The following is a 25,359-nucleotide window of genomic DNA, read 5'->3' as shown; positions in this document are numbered from 1 at the left end:
TCGTCCCATTAGCATAACGTAACGTAACTATCAAATGTAGCAAATGTGAAGGCGAGTGCTGTCGCGGTAACCAAATTTCAACGTTGTGTACGAAAACCAAATTTGAACATTAGTTCAGAATATTGTTCTCAATTTTACGTTCGCGAAAACGGGGGGGGGGGGAGCTTGCGATCTGAGGTAGGAGATTAGTGTACGCGATTTTACTTTTCGCGCATGCTATTTTGGTCGGCTAGCCACACTCTTTTTTTAATACTCGTAGGTTGCGATCACATAGCTGCTACCCAAGTAAAAAAAAATAAATAAATGAAAAAAAAAAAAAAAAATACTTGAAACCTTATTTACTTAAAATAAACTGAATAAACGTAATAAATTTTTTCTAAAAAATTTTGCTCTTAAATCTTTACGAAACTTGATGATAAAAATTTTTAAACACGTTTTGGGAGGAACGTCCACGAAATTTGTGTTCAGGGGACACAAACATAAAACATTAGTTAAATTTTGAAAGCCTCAAGATCAGTCTTAGCTTGTTTAAGACTTGGATAATGAAAGAGAAGTTAATGCTGTGCACCTCTTTCTTGGTCTCATGGATTTGAATAGGTGCTGCAGCAGTCACTGCTGCTAACGTCATACTACTTTATTGAATTGCAAACATCAATGAAAATAAATTAAAAATTATGGAAATCATTGCATTAAAAAGAGGTTGATATGTTCCTGGGATGAATTTTAAGTACTTTTTTTTCTTTGTTTCCGCTTCTCTTGTATCTCTGTTGTACTCCACGATGCGAGTTATTTCTTTAAACTTTTCTGACTTAATGCATGCTGGCATTTCTTTCTCGTTGTACACATCAGATTTATCGAGTGTTGTTTTACTTCCAACTACACTAATTTCGCTATTAATGCTGTCAACGCTTGTAGATTAAATTTGTAATTTTTCTTTAATTTTATCCAAAACATTGGAATAATTATTCATAACCAAGCTGTACACAGATTTAGCTTTGTACTTGTTATCCAGTAGATTTAAAATCTCTTCTCAAATTTCATCGCTTTTTGATACAACTGTTGAATTTCTAAAAATCTGTTCGCTAAATGGCAATATGATACTGTGAAAATGATCTTTAGATACACTTGCAGGGCGGCCTTTACCCATTTTGGCACTTTTACATTTACAAACTTACTACTTTATTTATAGCGTCTACACTTAATTACTTAAAACAATCACATGAGTCCAGTTCAAAAAGAAAAAAGCACAATCACAGAAACTGAGATAAAAAGGGAATGACTGACAAGTGCACGAGCAACATGTGACGAGACCTGCCTAGATCTTGTAGGAACTTGTAATTTATACCTGTACACACTCAACATACACCAAAAGCCCGCTAGATGGACAACGGCTAAAATTCACCCTAAATATGGACAACGCCCGAATTCACACTAAATATGGGCAAAAAGTAAACAAGACCTGTAGTTCACAGCCTTGAAAACAAAGTATATGCGTTGAAGTTTCGTATCTACAGAATACGTTACAGTGAACAATAAATATAATATGAACTAAATTTATATATAAATCTGTATAACAAAGCATGTAAATAAATAAAACACCGATAACATCTGTATGACAATCATAGGATTCAACTCCTTAGTGATCTACACTTTCTTTACATACAGCTTCCAACCAATGTACACATGCTAGTGATTGAGCCATATAACATCTTGATATTATGATTTTGTATTTTTTTACACTCATATACCTGATACTCTTTTGGATTAAGTTGTTAAAAATAATAATAATAATAGTAATTATTGTAATAACAATGGTAAAAAAAACCATTTTTTGGGTTGTTGCAGCAGGCATAAGTTATACCAACGTTTGGATTATTCAATATGTTGAATAACTTTCCTAATTTTGTTGTCTAGAACTTGTTTTCTTTATTTTTTTTTTACTTTTTTTCATTTCGTACGTAAATGTAAATAAATAACCGCGCGCGTAATGTGGCAACAGTAAATGTGCCGGTCTCGAGCCCGGAGAAACTACAGAGAGAGCGTGCTCGGCGCATGCGGCGAACTCCTGAAAATCTGGGAGCCTTGTTTGTAACTAATCCCAAGAAGTTAATCTCAAAAAATGCAGTTAATTTACTGGTGTATTCTGATCTAATACGCTTACTTTTCAGCAGTTTTCTCATTTTCTACATAAATAAAATTCCAATCAGCCAATCCCCAACGAGCCAATGCACTCGATTGTTTGCACTTTTTTTATTTCCTAAAAAAACAAAATTTCAAGTGCGAGTCCTAAATTACCCGATACGATTACATACCTGGATTTATTATTGATAAAAAAAAAAATTAACATACTAAACCCCTCGAGTTCTGACGCACTTGGATGCTCACAGTGATTTTTCATTCAGTAAGAAACAAAGTCCTAAAAGGTTAATTTCTAATGGCTTTATGTGCTTGAATATTTGTTTGTATTAATTATTCAAATTATGACAACTTGAGATCTAATTCTGAATGTCATAATTACCTCTCAGTGAAGCAAGAAACTTGTTCTTTCGTTGTTCTTGAAAAATTGTTCTTTGTTTTTAAACGTCTTCATACAATGTGTCCACATGTACCATAGTATTTTATTTGCAGTTTGTAGGTATGCAATGGAATCAATTTCGGTGGATATGAAAAATAATAACAAACAAAAGGAAATTTCAGCGTAATATAGAGTATAAGCCGAACCTATACAATCATGACGATGTTTTTGAGGTAATATAATACATTTTCACATCAATTTTTGATACTGCAATTTATGAGGTGGCTTTAGATGGGTAAATTCACCCTAAAGTATTCATATTTAGAGGTTATGCATAGGTTTGGGCTAGTGAATGTTCCCAAACGTCTACAAAATGCGGGAAAACAAGATTTTTTAGAAATCCGGTACGATTCAACTTGTTTCCAACATTTTTTAGTTTAGTCCGGCTTTTTTACTTTAGAAAATCATTATTTAAAATCTTTAGTGGGGTGGAAAAAAGTGTCACAAGGCCTTGAATGCTTGTTTAAGATTACTTTTAGATAATTTTATTAAATTTTGAAATAGGTTTACAAGTGAGTTTTTAAACAAATTCAGAAAGAGGGGATCAATTAATCGTAAAAACGTGTATGTAAGAACATCTATTCGAAAAAAACAGTTGCCAGCGTTGCCGCATGTATTTTTCGCTTCTCTCACCTTTCTCTACCTTTTTTTCGCTAACTGTGATGAGTCCACAAGCCAAAAAATCACCTTAGGTACGAATAGAAAAATTGTAAGAGAATAAAACGCACAAAAATCAATTAAGGAGGCTTGGGCGTTTAGTGTCATTTTTATTGAGGGGCCCCTATGGGGTACTTGTCATACAAATGATTCTTTGTAATATTTTTTTTTTTATCATTTTGATTATACACATGTGTGAACAAAATAGCAATAATACGCGAAAAAGTCATTGGGAAAATCGATATTAAAAAATTTATTAGTTTTCCCGAGGTACCGTGTATACAGTTGATGGTCCTGCCACTGTTAAACTGGCAACACCGCACTCTTGTCTATTCTGCTGTTATATCTACACTTGTGTTGGACTGAAACCTGTCCGATCTGTCGTCGTCCTCGTATATTTATGTCAGCATAGATTAAGTGAAAATGTCTCAGAGAGAACATGGAGTTGTGGGTAAGAAGAAAGGAAAGTTCATTAAAAGAAAAGAAAAAGAGGACATAGCAAAACTATTGGTAAATACAGCCGGGAAACAGGGAAGGCGTATACATTCGAAAAGTTAGGTTAGTGTACAATTTGTAAGCATGGGAAAATGCAAAATATTTTTTGATTAAACATTTTAATTACAAAATAAAAACTTGTTAAATTCGTGTTTTTGTATACAGGTTTCTGATGAACAGTCGAAAGTCTTAGAAGGTCGAGTAATTATTGAAAAGAAGACAGTGGCAGAAAATTTATGGTGTAAGTCTTGTGTTAAGCCGTTGTCCCTTCGACATTTGCAGCATGAAAAGTTCGAAGGAATAGTCAGCAAATGGTACATAAAATGCCATTTTTGTGATATTATTGTGGAAGTAGACACTGGAAAGAGATCAAACCGTGGTCACTATGATACTAACTTAAAATAAGCTATTGGTGAGCATACAACGTTAGATGCAATACTCAATATTGAAATTCACTATTTTTTAACAGCGTATTTAAATTTATAGGAATGCTTGATGCAGGTCTTGGTGCAACGAAGATCAACACTTATTTATTAGCCTTGAATTGTCACACTCATGATGCTAAATCCTTGAAACGTAGTGAAAGATACGTAGGTAAAAAAATTGAATCATTAGCAAAGGAGTCAACCGTTGAAGCCCTAGAAGATTAAAAATTGTCAACCATTGCACACAAAAGTAATAAGTAAGTCCTCTCGTACTAAAACAATCGTTGAGCTTCGTCATTCCAGTGAGAATTTTTGTATACCCTTACACTTGTAAATAATCGACTTATTATTTTATTTACAAACTAGATTTATTACACATTATTCATACAATATTTACACTAACATTTTATGCAAAATCTTCGATCACTGTTATTATATGTGATTAATTTTGTACATTTCTATTTTTACACAAATTATTTTTTTAATATTCATTGAATACTTATCAATGTGATTTTTTAAATACTTTGTACACTATTTACAAGAAAATTATTTGCAAAACTCCGTTTACTATATTTTGATGTATAATATATGATAGTATACAAAAACATAACTTTGTGTATAATGTTGATTTTGTACTTGTTATTAAACCTGTACCTGCCCATCATTCATCATTTTTTTCCCTTCGTAGTGGTTTGACAGTTAAAGATGAAAATGAAGTAATCACGAAATTAACTGCTTCCTACGATGCTGCATGGACAAAAAGATCCCGCCAAAATAATAGTTTTAGTGGTATAAAAGCAAACTTTTTTTTAAATTCTCGTGCTTTCAAGTACTGATTTATTAAACAATAACATAACTATGCAGGTCACTCGTCGTTAATTGGATTTTTTAATAAAAAAGTTATAGCTTTTACTTGCCGCAATATATACTGTAAACAGTGTAAAGTAAGTGAGTCCAAAAGTCATGATTGCAAGAAGAATCACAATGCTTCTTCGAAAGCAATGGAGGCAGATATGGTTGTAGAGCTAGTATTGAAGAATGAAGATCTAGTCAAAAAACGATGCCAAATCACGACACTAATCGGTGATGATGACTCATCTGCCATTGCAGCTCTGAGGCGGCTGTCACCTTACACAATTACAAAATGGTCTGACTTGAACCATGTTGCAAAAACTTTTAATTCTAAATTGTATGAAATGAAATGAAATGCGTCACTCAGAGAGTATTTTTCGAAAACTTTTACTATAGCAACTAAACAAAATAAAGGAATTGAGCTAAAGGTGAAAATTGCTTTAGAAAATATTATTCCACATGCTTTCGGAGAACACCAAAGGTGTGGTTCATATTGTACTATTGAAGAGGAAGGTACGCACGTATATAAGTATTTTAAAGATGGCAAATGTTTATCAGATCTGAATTTAAGAGAACGATTGGAAAAAATAGTTAAACCGTATGTAAATAATGCTCAACAAATAGCACTATGCGCATCTAGTCAGGTAAACGAGTCTTTTAATAACACGGTCATAACAAAACATTCGAAATCTTTACTTTACGGCGGGTCGGAATCGCATTGTTTTCGCGTAGCAACAGCTGTGTCGCAAAAAAATCTTGGAGTTACTTTTATTGTAAAACTCAATGAAAAATTGAATTTATCTCCCGGTAATTATACAAAGAAGTTTCATAAAAGAAAAGAAGATACTCTGACTTATGAAGTCGAGAAGAAAAAAACAATTTCTCTTAAAAGGAGACATCTTGTTTTGAAGAAAGAAAGAACATCAAGAAATTGCCAAAAAGAAAATCGCGTAGGTGTTTCATACCAATCTGGTTGTGGATATTTGAATACATCGGATTTAATAGACGAAGTTCCACTTACTGGTATTAAAATTTTTTTTTTTTATATGCACGTTGCATTGCACTTTTTGTACTTTATTTCTTTCAGATACCGTTGATAAGACCAATTGTGAGGTTGTTGTATTCGACATTGAAACAACTGGTTTAGCTATGACTGATGAAATAGTTCAGGTTATTTTTTTTTCCTGAACGTTTTCTTTATTTTAAATCAATATTTAACAATGTTGCTATTTACTTTAGATTGCAGCAACCAGTGGCAACAGTTCATTCAATATTTACGTAATGCCAAGAAAATCCATGTCAGTTAAAGCTTCTGAAGTTACTGGGATACAGATTCGTAATGATTAAATGTTTGTCGATGGGTTTGCTGTGATAACAACTTCACCTAGAGAAGCTTTTATTAGTTTTCTATACTTTTTGAAACTGAAAAAAAACCGTGCATTTTGGTAGCTCATAATGGAGATAAATTTGATGTACCAAGAATACTTGCTTTAGCAAAATCCTTAAATCTTTTGAAGGAATTATTACTATTTGTGAAAGAAGTCTGTAATACTTTGCCTTTACTTAAAAGTATATTGACTGAGCGTAAGACAAAAAAAGGATCATTTAAACAAGTCGATTTAGCCAATGACTTTTTGGATAAAAGTGATGTTATGAGCGCACATAATGCGTTAAATGATGTTTTAGTTTTACAAAACCTTATTCATAAGATTTGTGTTGACACATCTGAAATTGTTAAAAATACAAAAAGTATTGAATTTATATTAAATACTAAAGCTAGATTACAAAAAATCAAAGACAATAAGAACTCAATGACTGATTTAACGAACATAAAACCAGCTATGAAAACAAAAATTTCTAAGGCTGGTATTGATCAAACAATGCTCCTCAAAGCAATTAAAACAGGAGAATTAGACGATTTGACATTCCTACTAGGGGAAAATGTGAACAATAAACCACGAGTTACCACCAACAAAAGAATCATCCAGAATATTTTTGATCAGCTACACAAGAGAAAATAGTGTATATATTGTTTGTTACAAATGCTGTAGAACAGTAAATAAATGATTCTAACAAAGTTAATTATATTTGATTAGTTATTATTTAATATCTATATCATTTTATTTTCAGTTTTCATTAATTATTTTTCAATCACTAGTATACGTTACGTACCATTACTCGCGTTCATGTATACTGTCTATTTAAATGGCGCGCCATCTTATTGATGCACTATTGCAACTTTTATGGCGCATGCGCACTCACAGTAACTGAACAAAACAATTCTCATGTTCGATGTTTTCCTCGCTATTTTCTCAAAATTTAACGTGTTGATCCTATTCTTTTTTTTAAATAATAGATTGTTTATACTTTCAAGTACATGTACCGATTTAATGTGTGGGCCCACAGCTTTTTGTTGCGGTACGGTAGTCTATTGAATTTCGGGTTCCGTAAGGTTGCCTGTTAAACTGACGAATTTTCACAAGCGATTTTCTCGAAAATAAATGTGTTAACCTACCTATTTTGTTTTCCTAAAAAAATTTAGCAAACTTTATCTATATAATCTCTGAATTTCAGACCTAGCCAGCATTTAATTCAAAATCGCCCAAGCCTCCTTAAAGTATTTATAGAATACAAAAAAAATGTTTGAAAAATTTTTGAAAATTTAGAATAAAGATGAAATGTTGTATTACACACCTAGTGAGCGAGGTTAAGAATGTATTAGATTTCACGTGAATAAACGTCTGAGGTGAAGCCGAGGGTGGTTAACGTGAAATCTCATGCATTTTTTAACCTTTGAACGTGGTGCGTATTCTATTTTTCACGAATCCTGCACTGAGAGAAGGGATTTCGGGAAGTTCCTACTTTCGTCGCAGTATAATGAAAAAATTGTATAAACAATTATTTATTAATTGTAAAAATAAGAAATAAATGAATATTAATTAATATTTACTTTATGGAATGAAAATTTTATAACAAGCTATAAACCATACCATGAGAAGAAGTTATCGACTTTTCAGTATCAGGACCGCTCATAGTAGAGTAGGTAAGGGACTTGGTGTGGATGCAGGAAATAGGCTTAAATCCAGTTCGAAAGTGTATTTTTTTTTTTTTTTAATTTGATTAAGAAGAAAGAAATAAAATTCAATGCAATTTAAAATTTGTGTTTTTTTAAAATGTACATGTAATTATTATTGTGCTAATTATTTATTGTTGCTTTTGTGTATTGTGCAGAATCAACCACTGGAGACCGAGAATCCGAGCGACCTGAGGTTCAGACACATCACTGAAATTACGATACTGACTGTCCAATTAATCGTTGAGTTTGCCAAGAGACTGCCAGGCTTTGACAAGCTTCGCTATGAAGACAAAATTGTCCTACTGAAGGCATGCTCGAGCGAAGTCATGATCCTCCGAATGGCGCGCAAGTACGACTTTCAGACAGACAGCATAATATTCGCAACAAACCAGTCGTACTCGCGTGACAGCTACTTACAGGCCGGCATTGGTGACATTATTGACGACCTCCTTCGTTTTGGCCGCTTTATGTACTCAATGAAGGTCAACAACGCTGAGTATGCTCTACTTACAGCGATTGTCGTTTTTTCAGGTGAGTAAAATATCGTATTTCCTCTTTGTTCATTTGCGTGTGTTCTATTAACGTGTCACTATCGAGACTTTATTAAAAAATTACGTGCTATAATTGACGAATGTCTTAATCTTTGCAGAGAGGCCAAACGTGGCAGAAGGCTGGAAGGTTGAAAAGATCCAAGAAATTTATTTAGATGCTTTGAAGGCCTATGTGGAGGGCAGGTGGAAGCCGAAGGCAAGTGCCAAGTTCGCGAAGCTGCTTTCCGTGCTGACTGAGCTGCGGACCCTGGGCAACCAGAATATCGAAACCTGCTCAAACCTCAAACTGAAGAACAAAAAGCTGCCACCCTTTCTCGCCGAGATTTGGGACGTTGCATCTTAGTCACCTAATGGTAGCTGCGATGCTGAAATTCAGGAGCTCGAGCTAAGGGGAATAAATGATGGCAGCGGCGTCAGCGTTTACGTCTACGTCGCCGTTGGTCGTTATTTTTTTACTAGTGCAACATTATGCCACTGCCTCTCAATCGTCCTCGTCAATGAATTACGCGATCGAGAAAAATACGCGCATCCTCGTATAGATAAAGCAATTGATGAACAACTTTAAATGCTTAAAAATAACTACTACTACTACTACTACTACTACTACTACTACTACTACTACTACTACTACTACTACTACTACTACTACTACTACTACTACTACGACTACTACTACTACTACTACTACTACTACGTTTACTACTACTACTACGTTTACTACTACTACTACTACTACTACTACTACTACTACTACTACTACTACTACTACTACTACTACTACTACTACTACTACTACTACTACTACTACTACTACTACTACTACCACTACTACTACTACTACTACCACTACTACTACTACTACTACTACTACTACTACTACTCTACTTAAGCATTTCATAGCATGCTCTGATTTTTTTTTTTTTTTTTTTTCTTTTAGATCATTGATCTGCTAGTTTTTCACAAATATCAATATCTTTCTCATCCTAAGACGACTTGCACTTTTTTATTTACAGATCAGTACACTTGTGAGAAGTGTGCCTTTTTATATTACCTTTTCGGAAACTGTTAATTTCTATATGTCTTGAAACTCATGTTCTAGTGACGTTTTTGATGCCTTTTTTTCCTATTAAAAAAAAGAGCTCCTTTTTTTCCTAATGAAAAAAAAAAGCCCTCCTCCTTCGTAACTTCAAGATTCGAGGTAGCATCGGAATGATTAGAAAAACTGGAGCAAAACAATATCTACAATTTGATTGTTAAATGTAAGAAAGAGTGAAAGTGGAAACGAGATAAACAAATGCTTACATGGACTAGATGGCGGTGGCAAAGGTACCTAGGCTGTGATACGTAGAAACAGTTGAAAAACTATATAAGGAGCAACCTACACTTATACATTATGAAGAAAAAAAAAATATATATATACATACAGAAAAATGATGTATACATACACATACCTAAATCGATATTATGCATATGTAAGGATGAAATTTGGAGTCTCTACAAGGATAAAAATGATGTAGATTACGTAAGTCTAATGCATAGATGTAAAGAAAACTTTGTATGGAGAAAAGTGAGAGAAAAAAAAACTAACAAGTAAATCAACAATAGTGTAACGTATAACTATAGCAAGTATGAGTGGGCGAGAGTAAACTACGCTTGCGTAAACGTGTAAAAGTGATGGTGAGCTCTGTGGACACTGTTGAGCAGCTGCCCCCAAAAAGGCGTGAGTGTTTGGAAAACAAAAAATAAGTAAGGTATATATATGTATATATATGGGTTATTGCACGTGAACACAGAAAAGATTTGTTTCTTTTTTTAAACTTTAGGTACAGGTTTTATTCTGTGAGAAAATATTAGCATCACTTTCAGCTTTTTTTAATAATATAACTGCCATCAGACATGATCACAAGTTTTACATTTATTCTTTAACCATCATCTTGTGAATTGAAAAGGATAAATTTTAATGGTGAAAAAAAAAATTAAAAATATTTTTTTTGGTAGCATTTTTTCCTCAGAGTACGATGAAAATATTTTAAAAGGTTTTTTTAAAATTTTAAAGTTTAAAATCAATCTTTCAAAAAGTAAATAAAATTTTTTTAAATTCAAATATTTAAGTTGAAAAAAGTTTTTGCCCATGATTTCATTGCTAGAAGGCACTGTAGGTGCAAAACAGGTAAAAATAGGTAAAATAAAAACTGTGATTTTTTACTTTTAGCGCTCCCTAGTGCCAATAACTTAACAGCTTAGCGTTGGCAACGGTAGTGAAGAATTTGATACCAGTAGCCAACTTCAGGGCTTAACTCGGAGCCTCTAGTTTCTAACGCCACCATGAATCAAGCCATTAACCAACTTTGTTATATTCAGAAATATTGCTGGGTAATTGTCAGCTTTGTCAGCTTTTGTTACGGGACGAAAATTATTTTAAACATACATATATAACGAAAAAAATTTTTTTTTAACATGTTATATTCTAAGTAAAAAATATTAATAAAAACCTATTTTTTTATTTATTTTGGTTAGCGTTACATTTTTTTAAATTTACAAGTTGTTGATCAAAGAAAAGAAATTTAGAAGTTTAGACCGTTACTGACGTGAGTGGTATTGTTAAAAAAATCTGAAGAAATTACACTAATATTCTCTCATGAAGTACTACCGATACTTGAAGTTTAAAAAAATATCTTTGTCTCCATTTACGTTGAATGCCCCAAACATATACATCATAATATTACGTGATAGTTTATATTATATAAATACACATAACATAATAATATATTGCAAAAATACGTATGTTGTCTTTATAAGTTAAGAGTTTTCACGTGCAAAGAAATAAACGAGAGAAAAATGAAAAACAAGCAGTCGCTTTTACTCATAAGAATACCTAAGTAGAACGGCAATGGTGTGAATATAAGTAAGTGTTGCAAAGTATAAAAGAAGTCTTTTCACATAAACAATGTAACAAGGGGAAAAAGCAGGAAGAGAATGAGATAGTGTAAATTATCGCAGGTCGTAGTCAGTCAGCTTGGAATAGGTGAGCGAGTTCAAGTGCAAAGCCCTGTGCCTTCACAGCAACGGACATCAGGTCACTAAAATTCTAGATGAATAAAAAATAATACATGGAATGAAACCGTCCGTTTTAATTTTTTAATGAAGGAGGACTTAACAAAGGCGTGAGATATTGTAAAAATCTGAGATAAAATGCATGTTCATACATAAATGACGATGATGATTATTATTCTTATTATTACTATTATTATTACTATTATCATTATTATTATTATTATTGTTATAAGTATTTTTATTATTATTATTATTATTATTATTATTATTATTATTATTAAAACAATAATCATAAATACTGTAGATAGGCCTATGTGCAGAAATAGAGATAAGGGGCTGAACAAAAGTGACACATTTATTGGTACTGGTTGGAAGAAAGCGAACGGGAGTATGAATTGTGTACATAATATTATTCGAATTTGATTGAAGGTGCGTGTATATTGTACGGTTTAGTTTTCCCTTAATGAATCAGAGGGCGTGTGATATAGTTAATGCAATTCGTGCTGTCTAATTTTAAAGAGAATTTTAAGTGGCAGTATAATCTGTCATAGCACAGCTCAATCGTGAAGGGTGGGTTTTGTTGGCCCGAAGGGAAATCACTCTCAGTAATCGGTACCATGGACTCAGTAGCTAGGATCTTTAAGGTTCAAAGTAAGAAGTGGTAAATTCTCATAGAGTAGAAGTTGTTAATGATATAATAAATTCAACGTGATCAATTTTAACATGTACGCAGCAACATTTTTTTACAGAGGAACGAAAAAATTCTAAAAAAAAAAAATGTATACTTTAGAATCAGTTGATAAAAAAAAAAAAAATTGGTACTTTCTCAATTTGAATGAAGTATGGATTTATAAATTAAAACTCATATGCATATTTCAGAAAAAAATAAAATGCTACATTTTTATTAATCAGTCATTTATAGTGATCTTAGATTAAAATGATATTTGCATAGGAAATAAGGAATTTCAGACGGTTTTGGACTATTCGCATGGTTTTAATGCATTTAAAGTTATCCAATACCTGAGTCCTCTTTTGAATACTATTTTGGGCTTAAATAGTGCTATGGATGAACAGTAATTAACGAAATATAAGAAAAATATCTATTTTTTTGAAATTATATATTTCTATAACATACTATAAATAAAATATACGCACTACATACATGTATGAATAAAGTGAACAAAAGACTAGTTAACTGCGGAGAAAGGACTAGAAAAACAAAGTTGAACTACATTAAAACACACACATATTTACACTAATTGATAAGACTGCAGTAGCCAGTATTTGATTGCAATTAAAAATGCTTGCATTCTCAATGTCAGCAAAGTAGCCTTTCAGACACTATCAAGATGAGTGATTTGCTAAATGTAGAATAAATTCGAAATGTCTGGGCACACATTGTTAGTACTTATTGTGAAATTCAGTTGCATGAAATTAAGTTAATTTAAATAAAAACTTGAGACGGGAAAAACGTACCATTGATTCGGAAATAAATAAGTTTTAATAAAATCATAAGCTAGCGTGTGAATGCATTACCATTCTGATTTAAACAAAAATATAGATGCGCAGATTAGTTTCTTTGTTAAAAATGCTAAACTGTTACGTGTCGCATTGTTATTATACTTACACTCTTCTGAGTAAGTTGTATGTCAGTTTACGAGTAGTTGGGTGACGGTGAATATTTAGTGGTTGGTTGGGATCCCGTCAAGTTGAAATATTGGATAAAATATTTATAAATAAGAAAATTAATTATAATTAAGAATGAAAAGAAAAAAAATTTAATTAGAAGAATTAAAGTTAACTGAGTTGTAACCATAGACATATAAGAAATAGACTGCTCGTTCTTATGTACGGCGCTGAAGTACAAGTAGAAGGAGACACAATATCGAACGTGGGCATTTGTCTCTCTTGCACATTGGCAAAGGTGGGAATGTGTGAGAGAGACAGATACCCACGTGCGATGTTCTGTTTCCGACTTGTGCTTTAGCGCCGTACGTAAGAACGAGCAGTCTATATTTCTTATATGTCTATGGTTGTAACGAATTGTTTTTTGCAAGCTTAATACATCTACTTAATCTTTAACAAACAATCGAATAAAATTCAATCAAAAATTCAACGCTTCGACAGGGAATAGGTCTCAGGAACTTGAGATCCACAGGTTAACATTCTGCCAATTAAGCCAAAATAAGTTTTGCTATGGAATGTAATTTAGTCATACATCAAGTTAAATTAAAGTTAATCTACGTCAATACGACTTTTATCTCTAATTTAAATTTTTAAAGTAAAAAGTGACATTACAGTTTGTCAATTTAAATCGGCATTTTGGATAGGATAAAATAAATCAACTGTAATAACCGTTTATACAAATCAGTTTAATTAAATTCAATAACGGCTCTTACTTACTTAAGCTTATTAACTTTGTTAGTGACTGTAATGAAACAATTTTCGTATCTCTTCATTTTTTACCAACTTAAATAATATTTCTATGGCATGATTAAGTTAGGTAGCCAAATGCTGTTTAAAAAAAAGACTCAATTTTTTTTAATTGTAAGAGTGGGATATCTCATAGTAAAGCAAAACTTAATTACATTATCTACTATTTCAAGTCAATTTCAATTCCAATTCACCCAATTCCCTGAGCATTAGACTTACTCCAGACTATTTAAGTCAGATTTCGATCAGCTAAAATAGTAATTTTAATTTCCTGGAATCGAATGAAATAGATAATTACAAGTTAAGGTATTAATATATACATTTTATTATTATTTGCAGTAAATGTATTTGTGAACGTAGAATTTATACAGTACTTGCAATTTGTCATCTAGATACTTGAAAATAAAAACTATTCAGTAAATTGTAGAAAGTAATGAAGAGTGTAGTAAATTTAACAACGATTTTAGTACGTATGGGTAATGAACGTATGTGTGAGGGAGGTTAATAAGTATTCAATGCTTGATACATTACTACCTGTGCTATAGTGCGACAGCAAAAATAATTAATGTGCGGAAGTATTTGAATTATATTGAAATGGCAGTGTACTGAAAAATCGGCCACATGAGTTATATGTTAATATTTTAAGATTAATTACTTGTATAAAATTAATATGTACGTTTATACAACTTTACATTAAGAAATTCATTTACAACGTCATTTCTCATTTTAAAGAAATTTATGAAACTTCGTGTTTTGCGAAACAGTTTTGTACATAAAGATTGCACAAACTTACATGGTGTTATGGACCTCAACACCATAAATTATCGTTTTTTACGGTATAATAATCAATTACCTAATTTTTCTTTATCTAAAAAATTTGCTAGCGTTGTTTGTTTTATAGATCAGCTAATGTCATATCCACTGAGTGGCTTACCAATTTTCTTACTGAATAACACAAGAGGTTGGTGCCGAGTGTGAATGAACATAAAAATGTATAAAGTTCCACTTTGAATTGAAAATTTTTCGTCAAAAATAGGCTGGACATAAAAGGGAGGGATTCGAACGCGTCTTCTTGAAATGATGAAAGGTTGTTGGTAAGTACAATTAGTTACCTTTTTCAAGTGAGTGGTGGGTGTTTGTCTAGGGCACCCCAAAAATATTTCGTTAATTTTTTGATTTCATCGATCCAGGAGAGGCCAAAAAATAACCCGTTGTAATATTATTATCATCAAAAAAGCAGTTAGTGCACTCAGAAAAATTTTTTATAAACTTTATTTTTAAGCGCCCATAAGTATTACCGTGAAGAACGGTAAACGTAGGACTAGGTCGTCACTCCAGACTTTTTATCTAACCTTAACAATTTTTACCGTTACGTCCAGTAAAAATCATCGGGTGCCCAACAAAAATTCCCCTCACTACTCACGACTTACGAGTCAAAGTTCACTGTAGGTAAAGAGATCACAGTTAACGTATTTGTTGTCAGTACATATGACAAAAAATGTTTTTTTTTAACTACTTGATTGTAGTACGCTATCACTGTACTCATTTTTGAATTTTGTTTTTTTTTAAATTAATGTAACTGGTGGAATATTGTACCATTATTTTGAATAAATATTTCTGTACAATAGTTGAAATAAATCAACTAAATTTATTTAAACACTTTGAACCTAAGCTGATACGATATTGCAAGAGGACTGTCCAATATACATAAGATTTTTAAAGAATGTATATACTTTAATAATTTTATTGCTTCAAATACAATACAATTCAACTACGGTCTCTGTTTTACCTACAGTGAACATTTGCTCGTGAGTCGTGAAGGGAATTTTTGTTGGGCACCCGATGATTTTTACTGGGTGTAACGGTAAAAATTGTTGAAGTTACGTAAAAAATCCGGAGTGACGACCTAGTCCCACGTTTACCGTTCTGCACGGTAATTTTTATGGGCATTTACCTTAAAATTTGTAAAAAATGTCTCTCAGTGTGGCAACTGCCGTATTGCGTTAAAAGATTATACCACACGAGAAATAACAGATATATCGATCAAATACTACAAAAACCGATGCAAAGTAAATATTATCATGTAAATGACAGAGAAAGAAGGATTATCCTTTGTCCTTATTTCACTCCTCTTATACTAACATTGGTATTAAAATTACGTGAGGATGAGATAGCAGGAGTAGAAGTTTCCTAGATTGTGATACGGATTTTTGACACTTTTCGGTGGTAAAACTACTCATCATAGTTATTTTGATAGAGCCCCGCAAACATGTAATGTAAAATTACATATCTTCGTTATAAACTTAATCTTAATGTTGTGTTTCAATGCATTGCAGAGGGAAGCTTGGAAGGCCATAACATGCATAGGCCCAAAAGTCTCACTGCACACTCTAACTTTATTTTTATTGTTATTATTATTCTTATGATTATTATTATTATTATTACTACTTGTATTATTATAATAGATATAATTACACTTTAAAAAATAATTGTTATAATACTATTAGCATTACCATTACTGTCAGTGATATTCTTATTACCATTGTAAATTCTAATTTTATTATGTCACTAAGCAATACGTGTACATGAAATTGTTTTTTAACTTTGCATGACTATTACTACACTGAGAAAAGTGATGCTGAAAAAAGTATTACAACTAGCTATATACTAAAAATCACTGTATTTTTTAGGAAAGCTAAGACATACTTACTTAATGACGCAATTTATTAAGTTTGTCGTAATTTTTATTATATTTTAAATAATTATCATTATGTAGCAGTCATACAAAAATTATTCCATGACACAATGAAAATTATATGTCTAACATAGTAAAAATCACGATCGTATAATTTTTACTATACAACATAGTAAATTTTGTTGTAATCATTTTAAAATGGCCCACATTCTAAAGTAGATTTTATTACGTGACATAGTAAAATTTTTAAGTCCACTGCATTGTTATTCAGTGTACTAAAAAATTATTATGTTCGAAAGTAATTTCATACGACGTTTTTGTCGGTTGAGAGAGATGGTAGATCACCTATAGGTACACTAGATGGCCAGATATTCCCGACCTCCTCCGCAGGTTGAGTGGCACTGAAATAATGTACTTCAGTAAGGTAAAAGTACTAGTTACTGGCCACTTAGTAGCTGTTATCAAAAGAACATCATATATTTTAAACAGCTTTTAAAACTTTAACTTCTGTTAGGTATCATTTGAAAGCTATGAATGTATTTTAAACTATACGATAAATAGAAGTCGTATATCCGACCGTAGATAATAATAATTTATAATAATCTGAGTATGTCAGATGCTTAGTACATGGCCACTGAAAAAAAGGTTGCTTTAGTGGCCCAAATTTGAGAGCCAGTAACTGGCCACCCCATGCTAAATGTACATAAATCGAGGTGGTCGGCTACTAGTGCTCGCAGAAGTGAGGTTATGTACACATTTTATGTACAAGTGCTCTAGTACTAGGCCACCACTTTTTCAAAATTATTTTTTAAAGTGGCCAGGTACTGGTCGCGGCCAGTAACTAGTGCCTTTACCTTATATGACTTAAGTGTCACTCAACTCGTCGGAGGGGGTTGCGAATATCTGGCCGTCTAGTGTACAAACGCCTATTGAGTTTCATATTTGAAGTTATACTGATGTAAATATTATGAGAAACATAATTTTTGATTTATAAGAGTTAAAAATTGATACTTACGTATGAATAATTTTGAATTGACTAGCTATCCGTAATCAACACCGTGGTCTGCAGGAAACACTTTGATTTTCAATTTTATTATGTGTATCGTAAACAGTACACGTTTTCACATGTACGTTATCTACAATAACTTGGACATAGCATAGTGTGTTCTGGTGGTTACGGAGCCTGATTTGGAAGCCAAAGGACGGAGGTTTGATTTTTGGGCAGAGCAATTTTTTTTTAAATTAAATTTTTTTCAAACGCATTCATATCTACAGTCTTAAGAAAAAAATCTATACCTTAATTTTTTGGTAGTTACATATTCCCTGTGGATAAATAATATAAATATATATTTTTCTCTTACTTGAACATAAAAATTATTCTTGAACAAAGTAAAAATTACTTTGTTGAAAAGCAATTTTTAAATAACCTGATTTTACTATGTAGCATAGTAATTTTTATTATATTATGAGCATGTCTTATCCTAAAAAATATAGTAATTTTCATTAAAGTTATGATACTTTTTCTAACACCACTTTTCTCCGTGTACTAACATTAAAGCTATCTTGCACTAATAATTCAGTGGTTATAGGAAAAAACATGAAAAATGTAAAAAAAATTAATTTAAGAGCTAGCTATTATTTGTGTTAAATAGTTGAAAAATCATACTACTCTGAGTGCGTATCCACGCTCCTAAATCAATTTATCTACGAAATGATATTCAAAATCTCTTACGAACACAGGGACTTTTATTATTGTCAACTTTGTCGTTATCATTATATAGATTAAATAATTGATAATAAAAAGAAATAAGGGTACATTATAGTTTGTGGTCGAGATGCCTTCCATATAACATAACGATAATGTGGAGCTAGTTTAAAGGGCATTCCATATAAGTTGAGTACTCCAAGAACTGTGGGTGGTAGAAGCGTTGAAGGTATTGCCGTAATACACCCTTAATCAGGTAGTATAGCAGACAACCGTAAGCCCATGGAGACGCTTAGTACCTTGGTTAACACTGCGTTAGATGGATACAAATGCAATTTCACCCTCTTGCGCCACAAACAAACTTTTTTCCCGCCTTATAAAGAAAAAATTCCATCTCTCAGTGCAAGAAAGGAAAAAAATTAAATAAACAAACCACACATCAAAAAGAAAAGGTGTGTTAATTTTTTCTGGAGAAATTTCTCTTCCGCCACGTTGTGCACTCCCTTCAGTATACAAACAAATGCTTTTACATTTATCTCCCTATATTATATAGTTACTGTATGGGGCATTCCACACAACCCCCTTAACTTACGATTCCTCAAAGTACACAATTATAAAATCATAATATTAAAACAAAAACAGTATCTGACAAGAAAATTAAGAAAAAAGTATAAATGACACGTTTAATTCTATTAAAATTTAATCTTTACTATTTCTGTCGTTTTCCTTCAAAAAAAAATCCTAATGTCCACGTGGACAATTTTAAGTTGCTTTTTTTAGATATGAGAATTCCTGTTACGTTTTTATTTTGTTAGAGTAAATAATTTGAAAATAAACGATCCAGTAAGGAAAAAAAATTTTATCAGGTTTATTTTTTTAACTAATAATATTTTTGTATATAATTCATATATATCTACAATAAAGAAATGAATATTGCTTTGTAATAAAAATGCAGTTACCAAAACGATGGATTGAAAATATCTGAGGATAATATTTATTGTTAATTACAAAATAGAATTTGATCCATTGATATAGATTTATAAAGATTTCTAAAAAGTATATACAATGAAAAGATTAAACATTGTATTTATTTATAATAGTTGTATTGAATAACACGAATTTTACTTTGAGATAGAAAATTGGAGGGTTACTATTCGCTGTATGCAAGCCTCTGGAGGAGGTAAAAAACAGCGATCGCAGAGCCCATGGTGAAAGAAATGTGCAAAGTTTCAGGACTCTTGAGGACCCATTCAATTGTTAATTGCGTGTCATTGAGTTTTTCAATATTTTGAATCACCGGAAGTAAATATAATTATTTACATGCTAACTCATGGTTCACAACTTTCTTATTTAAAATATATTGAATGTAATCTTTAATCATACGAATGGTAACTAATAAAATGAAGCAGGTGGAGATGTCACTTACTGTCATTTACGTCATACCCCCGTAACTTTACGGTCGAGATGAGTTTGTTCTGCTTCGATACTACAATTTTAGGTTATGTTACTGGCTTAGGTGGCGTTTTTTTTCAATAATTCGAGTGTCAGTGTAACTTTTTGCTTTTACATTGTGCATAACAGGCAACTGGGATATTTAGAATTGTTGAAATTATTGTTACTTTCACGTTTGCTGTCGTAATAAATCCGTAAACTTATGATGTTTGCTATTCATAATGTACTGGATCCTCTTAAATCCTGAAATTACGCATATTACCATCAGATGGCGTCAATACACTTGCACACAGCGAATAGTCCATTGCCTGGAGACAAAAAATGTACGATATTGTCTATTAGAAGAAAATTGGTCATTAATCCACAGAATTTCCCTGGGTAATGTGGAAAAAATAGTTTTGTCCTAATCAGAAGTCGGCTTCATTTATTTATTTAACAATTTATGAACAAATGCCAATTTTCACTTAGTTTTTTGCTTATATCCAGAATTCTATTATACTTACAGGCAATTTACGACCGTCAATTTCTTTGTCATCAAATTTACAATAAAACAGCCAATTAAAAAAATTTAGTATTATTTGTTATTAATACATTAATGGCAAAGACGTGCGAAATATTTTTTAGACCGAAAAACTTTTGATCAGCGTAGAAAAAAACTAACACAACAAATCAAACTTTTCTTGAATTCGAAATAGGTTATGTTAAACGTTAAGTTTTTTTATGTTATGGAAAACTTTTTTAAGTAATGTATCAGTACTAATTCTTAAGATTCTGGAGTTGACTGTTATAAGATACAGCAATAACAGCTTCAAAGACATACGTAACAGATAAAACTATTTTTATAAAAAATACTGTACTAATCTTGGAAATTTGTACTTTATTTCGGTCCTTTCAAATTATGGTGTGTCGGCACGAAATAAAAATCAGTTTATTGATTAATATCTTCCTCGTTACAAAAGCATATGGCCATAACCTATAAGACTGTCAAAATACGGTAAATGATGCAATACACTTGCTTCATTAACTCGGTCCACGGATTTTCTACCTTAAGTTGCGCAGCAGAAAGCTATTTGTAAAATTGCAAAATAATTTTTAGTTTCCTGTAAATTAGTTTTCAAAAGGAAACTTCGAAGTGTCATTAAAAATATTACGGTCAGTTTATCGATATTTTGCTTCGGTGGAAGCATTGTATTTAATGTTTATTCTAAACACAAATTGAAAAAAATTGTTTCTCTTTATTTTGACGTTTTATCACGATAAATCTTATTTTTCAATACAAAATTGATTTAGATATTGACAATTGTTTAAATTGCAAAATACTTTTTGTAATATAATGTTAAAATTTATAATAATCGTTTTTTTGGTTTGTTATCATTATTTACGTCAACTTTCTGCTGTGCAACTTAATATCTACTTTTTCTTTTCTGAGTAATATTTTAAAACAATTAGTTGGTACGTCAATTAAATAAAATGTGCGATTGAAATACACAGTAAATGATGTATATATGAAACTAATAATATTTCATGCTGGAAAAAAAAAATTTTGATCGTCAATCGGTCTAATGTTCAAAAATAATTCATTAAATTTATTTTTAACATTAATTCTTTTTGCTTATTTTATTCATCGCTCATTATATCCTTTTTGTACCTCAAAGGTTAAAAAATGATTTATTTTAAAGTCATTATATTTTGAAAATACACTGTTATTGTTTTCATAAGTTAAATACATATAATTTAACAATAATCATACTAGTATTAAACTAAGAAGAAACGACACTCAGATACTGCATAATTATTGTGCAAAACCATTTTAAACTAAGAAGAATAACGTTGATTTACTATAATGCCTTTTTTTATATTTAATAATAAAGATGTTAAAAAAAAGAAATGTTTCAAAAATGTGTTTAGTTGATTGAACTAAAGAATCGATGACTAGGGCGAACAAGAAAAAAACATTTCCGTCCTGGTCAGGAATGCATAACTTCCCTGCCTGAAATCAGGACAGGAATACGAACTTCCCGTCAGGGTATGATAAAATAGTATATTGCGTACGAGTTTGCAAAGGCTTCGATTTAAGAACCGAGAGGACTGACGGCACGAGCCGAAGGCGAGGGCCGTAACAAGGTTCGTAAAGAAGCCTTTTTGAACGAGTTTCGTATACTTACTATTTTTTCGCCTGAGAACCCAAAATCAAGCGGCGAAGGTGCTATTTTGAGGTTAGAAGGAGGAAAAAGTTTTTTGCGCTCCCCGGGCCCAAAGTGATTTACTGGGCGCAATATTGCACTTTGCGCTCTTGGTAAGAAAAACATTATACGTGACTCGGGCACCAACACATAACAATCGTGCCCTTCGGGCGCTCATATTTGTTCTTTGTGCCCTAGTGACGTTATGAGCATTTGATACCATCTGACACTATTTTGACCAAGGACTCCAGCACCTCTATGAGCCAATGCTTATCTGCAATACTATCTCTTTCTTACATATACAAGATTACACTAATGCATCATACATCTTTATACCCTGCAATATGACTGAGAGCTATGAATGTTTTTTTCTTGTTCGCCCTAGTCTTCGATTTTTTAGTTTAATCTAACCAAGCAGGTTTTTAAAACGTTACTTTTTTTCAACTTATTATTAAATATTAATAAAGGCATTATAGTAAATCAACGTTATTCTCCTTAGTTTAAAATTGTTTTGCGCAATAATTATGCAGTATCTGTGTGTCGTTTTTTCTAAGTTTGATACTAGTATTATTATTATAAAAATAGATGTTTTGAGCTTATGTAAGAAATAAAAATATATTGTTAAAATATAATGACTTAATAATGTAGTAGTTTTCGTCGGATAAGTGCCGTCTTCTCCGGGGCTATTTTGCGGGTCGAATTCTACTTTTCCTACTAAGGGCACACTCGACCCTCAAAAACTCTTGAGGTCGGAAAAGTCAATTTTTCACCTTCGGAGTACAAAAATGTTATAATAAACGATGAATAAAATAAACAAAAAATTTAATGTTGAAAAAAAAATAAAAAACATTTTTTTACTTCATTGAAACAACGTATGAGGGTTATTTTTGAGCATTACACTGATTGGCGATCGACATTTTCTTTTTTCTAGCATATAATTTTACTAGTTTTATTGATATATATCATTCACTATGTATTTTAATTGCCCAATCCATTTGATTGGCGTACTAACTGATTCTTTTAAAACATTACAATGCTTCCCAATTATTGTATACTATCTTATGAACCTGTATAACATAATAATTGTGCTGGCATACCACTGAGAGTATAAATAATTAATTGTAAAAAAGATTTATAAATTGCAAAAAATAGCTTATTATTTTTATTATGCCTCTATTTCTATTTAATAACAAAGATCCAAAAAAATAGTAATTTTCAAAACTAGTGTTCCATGTTACTGGGTCAAACATCGTATCTGAGGGACCCTTCGTGCTTGCCATTGAAGTAATCATCTTTGCTGGGGCAGCCAAAAAATTTTTAAAGAACTTTGCCCTGTAAGATTAAAAAGCTTTTTTTTATTCTATCTGATATGACCTGCAATTCATTAGTAACAACACAATTGTTTTAATTAGTTAGAAATAGATATAAGTAAATATAAGCTGTGTTCTTAAGAAGTCAGTTGTTGGGACTCGTGATTGGTGCTTCGAAATTAATTAGATTTTTGTTGACACAGGTTTAAGGTGCAATTTGTTATAAACTGTAGTATTTTGTAAAATCTTTCATCGTAATATTAATTTGTATTTAGAAGATCATTCGTTATTAAATATTTATTTCTAGAGTAAGAAAGAAAATTTAAGGCACACATGCATTTTAACGTTTTATACCAGTGAGTAGACTCTTACAAATTGGTTAGTTTTTTAGTCTTTTAATTTCAAAAAAGCTCTATTTTAGTATTATCATTGATATTGTTATGATTTTCAATTTTTTCTTATTTATTTACTTTTTTTTTATTTTATGATCTTTATAAAAAAAAAAAATAAGTTTAAGAAAACAACTAATTTGGACCAATATCTTCGTTTACTTTAGTTTAAAGAAAAAATTACCAGAAACAATTTTTTTTAGCATTTTCCACTTTAAATCTGTTTAAGGCAGCTCCCTTGCAAAAATCTACTTAATGACACATTATTAAAGAGATAAATTTTCATCCACTGAATCCAATGGTATTCTTTTTATAGAGGCTCTCATAGAACTCAAATAATCTTAAGAGCTTAATAGCTCTTATAGAGTATCACTAGAAAATGAGTTGCGCATGCATTTTAAAGATGATGGAAATATCATATGAGCAGACACATTATGAGGCAATTGTAGAGAATAGTATATAACGCACCTAGTGAGCGACTTTAAGAATGTCGTATAGATTTCACGTGTATAAACGTGAAATCTAGGATATTTCTTAACCTTCAAACGTGGTGCGTCTACTATTTTTCTGCATACCTTCGTCGAAAAAGCTGATTATCTGTTTTGGAGCAGACCAGATATGAAGCACTTTCACCAGGTATACAGAAAAATCCTCTTTTTTCGCCACTTTCCTAAGAACAGGTAACAAGTCATTTTATCAAGAAATTTAAAAAAATAGAAAAGTAAAAACTTGTTTCAGACCATCGGTAATATGCACAGTTGTTCAGATGCCATTTTTTGTCATTGATATGCACAAATTTTTTAAAACGAATAGCATGAAATACGATACGGGTTGAGGGCTGATTAACAGTGTGTTTCTTACGTTTTATCAACATGATCATAGGTGTAATTCAATTGGTCCTGGTATTTACACATGCTTACGCGTATAAACATTTGGTCATTACTCAGGTTTGCATCGATGGCTGAAAAACACTGTTCCTGTGTAAAAATAGTATATTACGCACCTAGAGAGCAAGGTTAAAAATGTTACAGATTTCACGTGAATAAATGTGAAATCTAGAGCATTTCCTAACCTTCAAACGTGATACGTCTACTATTTTTCTGCATACCCTCGTTGAAAGAGCTGATTTTCTGTTTTGCAGCAGGGCAGATATAAAGCACTTTTAGCGGAGGTATGCAGAAATAGTATATTACGCACCTTGTGAGCGAGGTTAAGAATGTCACAGATTTCACTTGAATAAACGTGAAATCTAGGACATTTCTTAACCTCCGAACGTGGTGCGTATACTATTTTTCTGCATACCCTCGCCGAAAAAGCTGATTATCCGTTTTGGAGCAGATCAGATATCAAGCATTTTTGGCGGGGGTATGCAGAAAAAGTCATATCTGAGACTTAGGGCGATGACGAATAATTAAAAGTATAGCTATAGATTATAAGTATGTGTGCTTGACTGCAGCTAGGCTGGCTGCCGTGGTAACACTCGGCTGTACTCGAGGTTTGGTAATGT

General features: G+C 31.8%; 1 protein-coding gene across 5 annotated transcripts in view; it reads left to right on the top strand.

The window, feature by feature from the left end:
• Positions 1–9,325, top strand: part of Ecr (ecdysone receptor) — a 389,856-nt gene extending 380,531 nt beyond the window's left edge. For all 5 annotated transcript variants that reach the window (XM_089595624.1, XM_089595622.1, XM_089595623.1 and 2 more), the window contains 2 exons: positions 8,236–8,611; positions 8,730–9,325. In XM_089595624.1, the coding sequence (XP_089451750.1) occupies positions 8,236–8,611; positions 8,730–8,974 (621 nt within the window). In that variant the 3' untranslated portion in view covers positions 8,975–9,325. The remainder of the gene's footprint in view (positions 1–8,235; positions 8,612–8,729) is intronic.
• Positions 9,326–25,359: the final 16,034 nt, after the last annotated feature.

This window comes from Copidosoma floridanum, unplaced genomic scaffold (genome assembly GCF_036245765.1).
Source record: "Copidosoma floridanum isolate Cflo_tuat_1 unplaced genomic scaffold, Cflo_Japanese_pri ptg000026l, whole genome shotgun sequence".
Taxonomy (NCBI): Eukaryota; Metazoa; Arthropoda; class Insecta; order Hymenoptera; family Encyrtidae; genus Copidosoma; species Copidosoma floridanum.
This window is presented reverse-complemented; position numbering and strand designations above follow the sequence as displayed.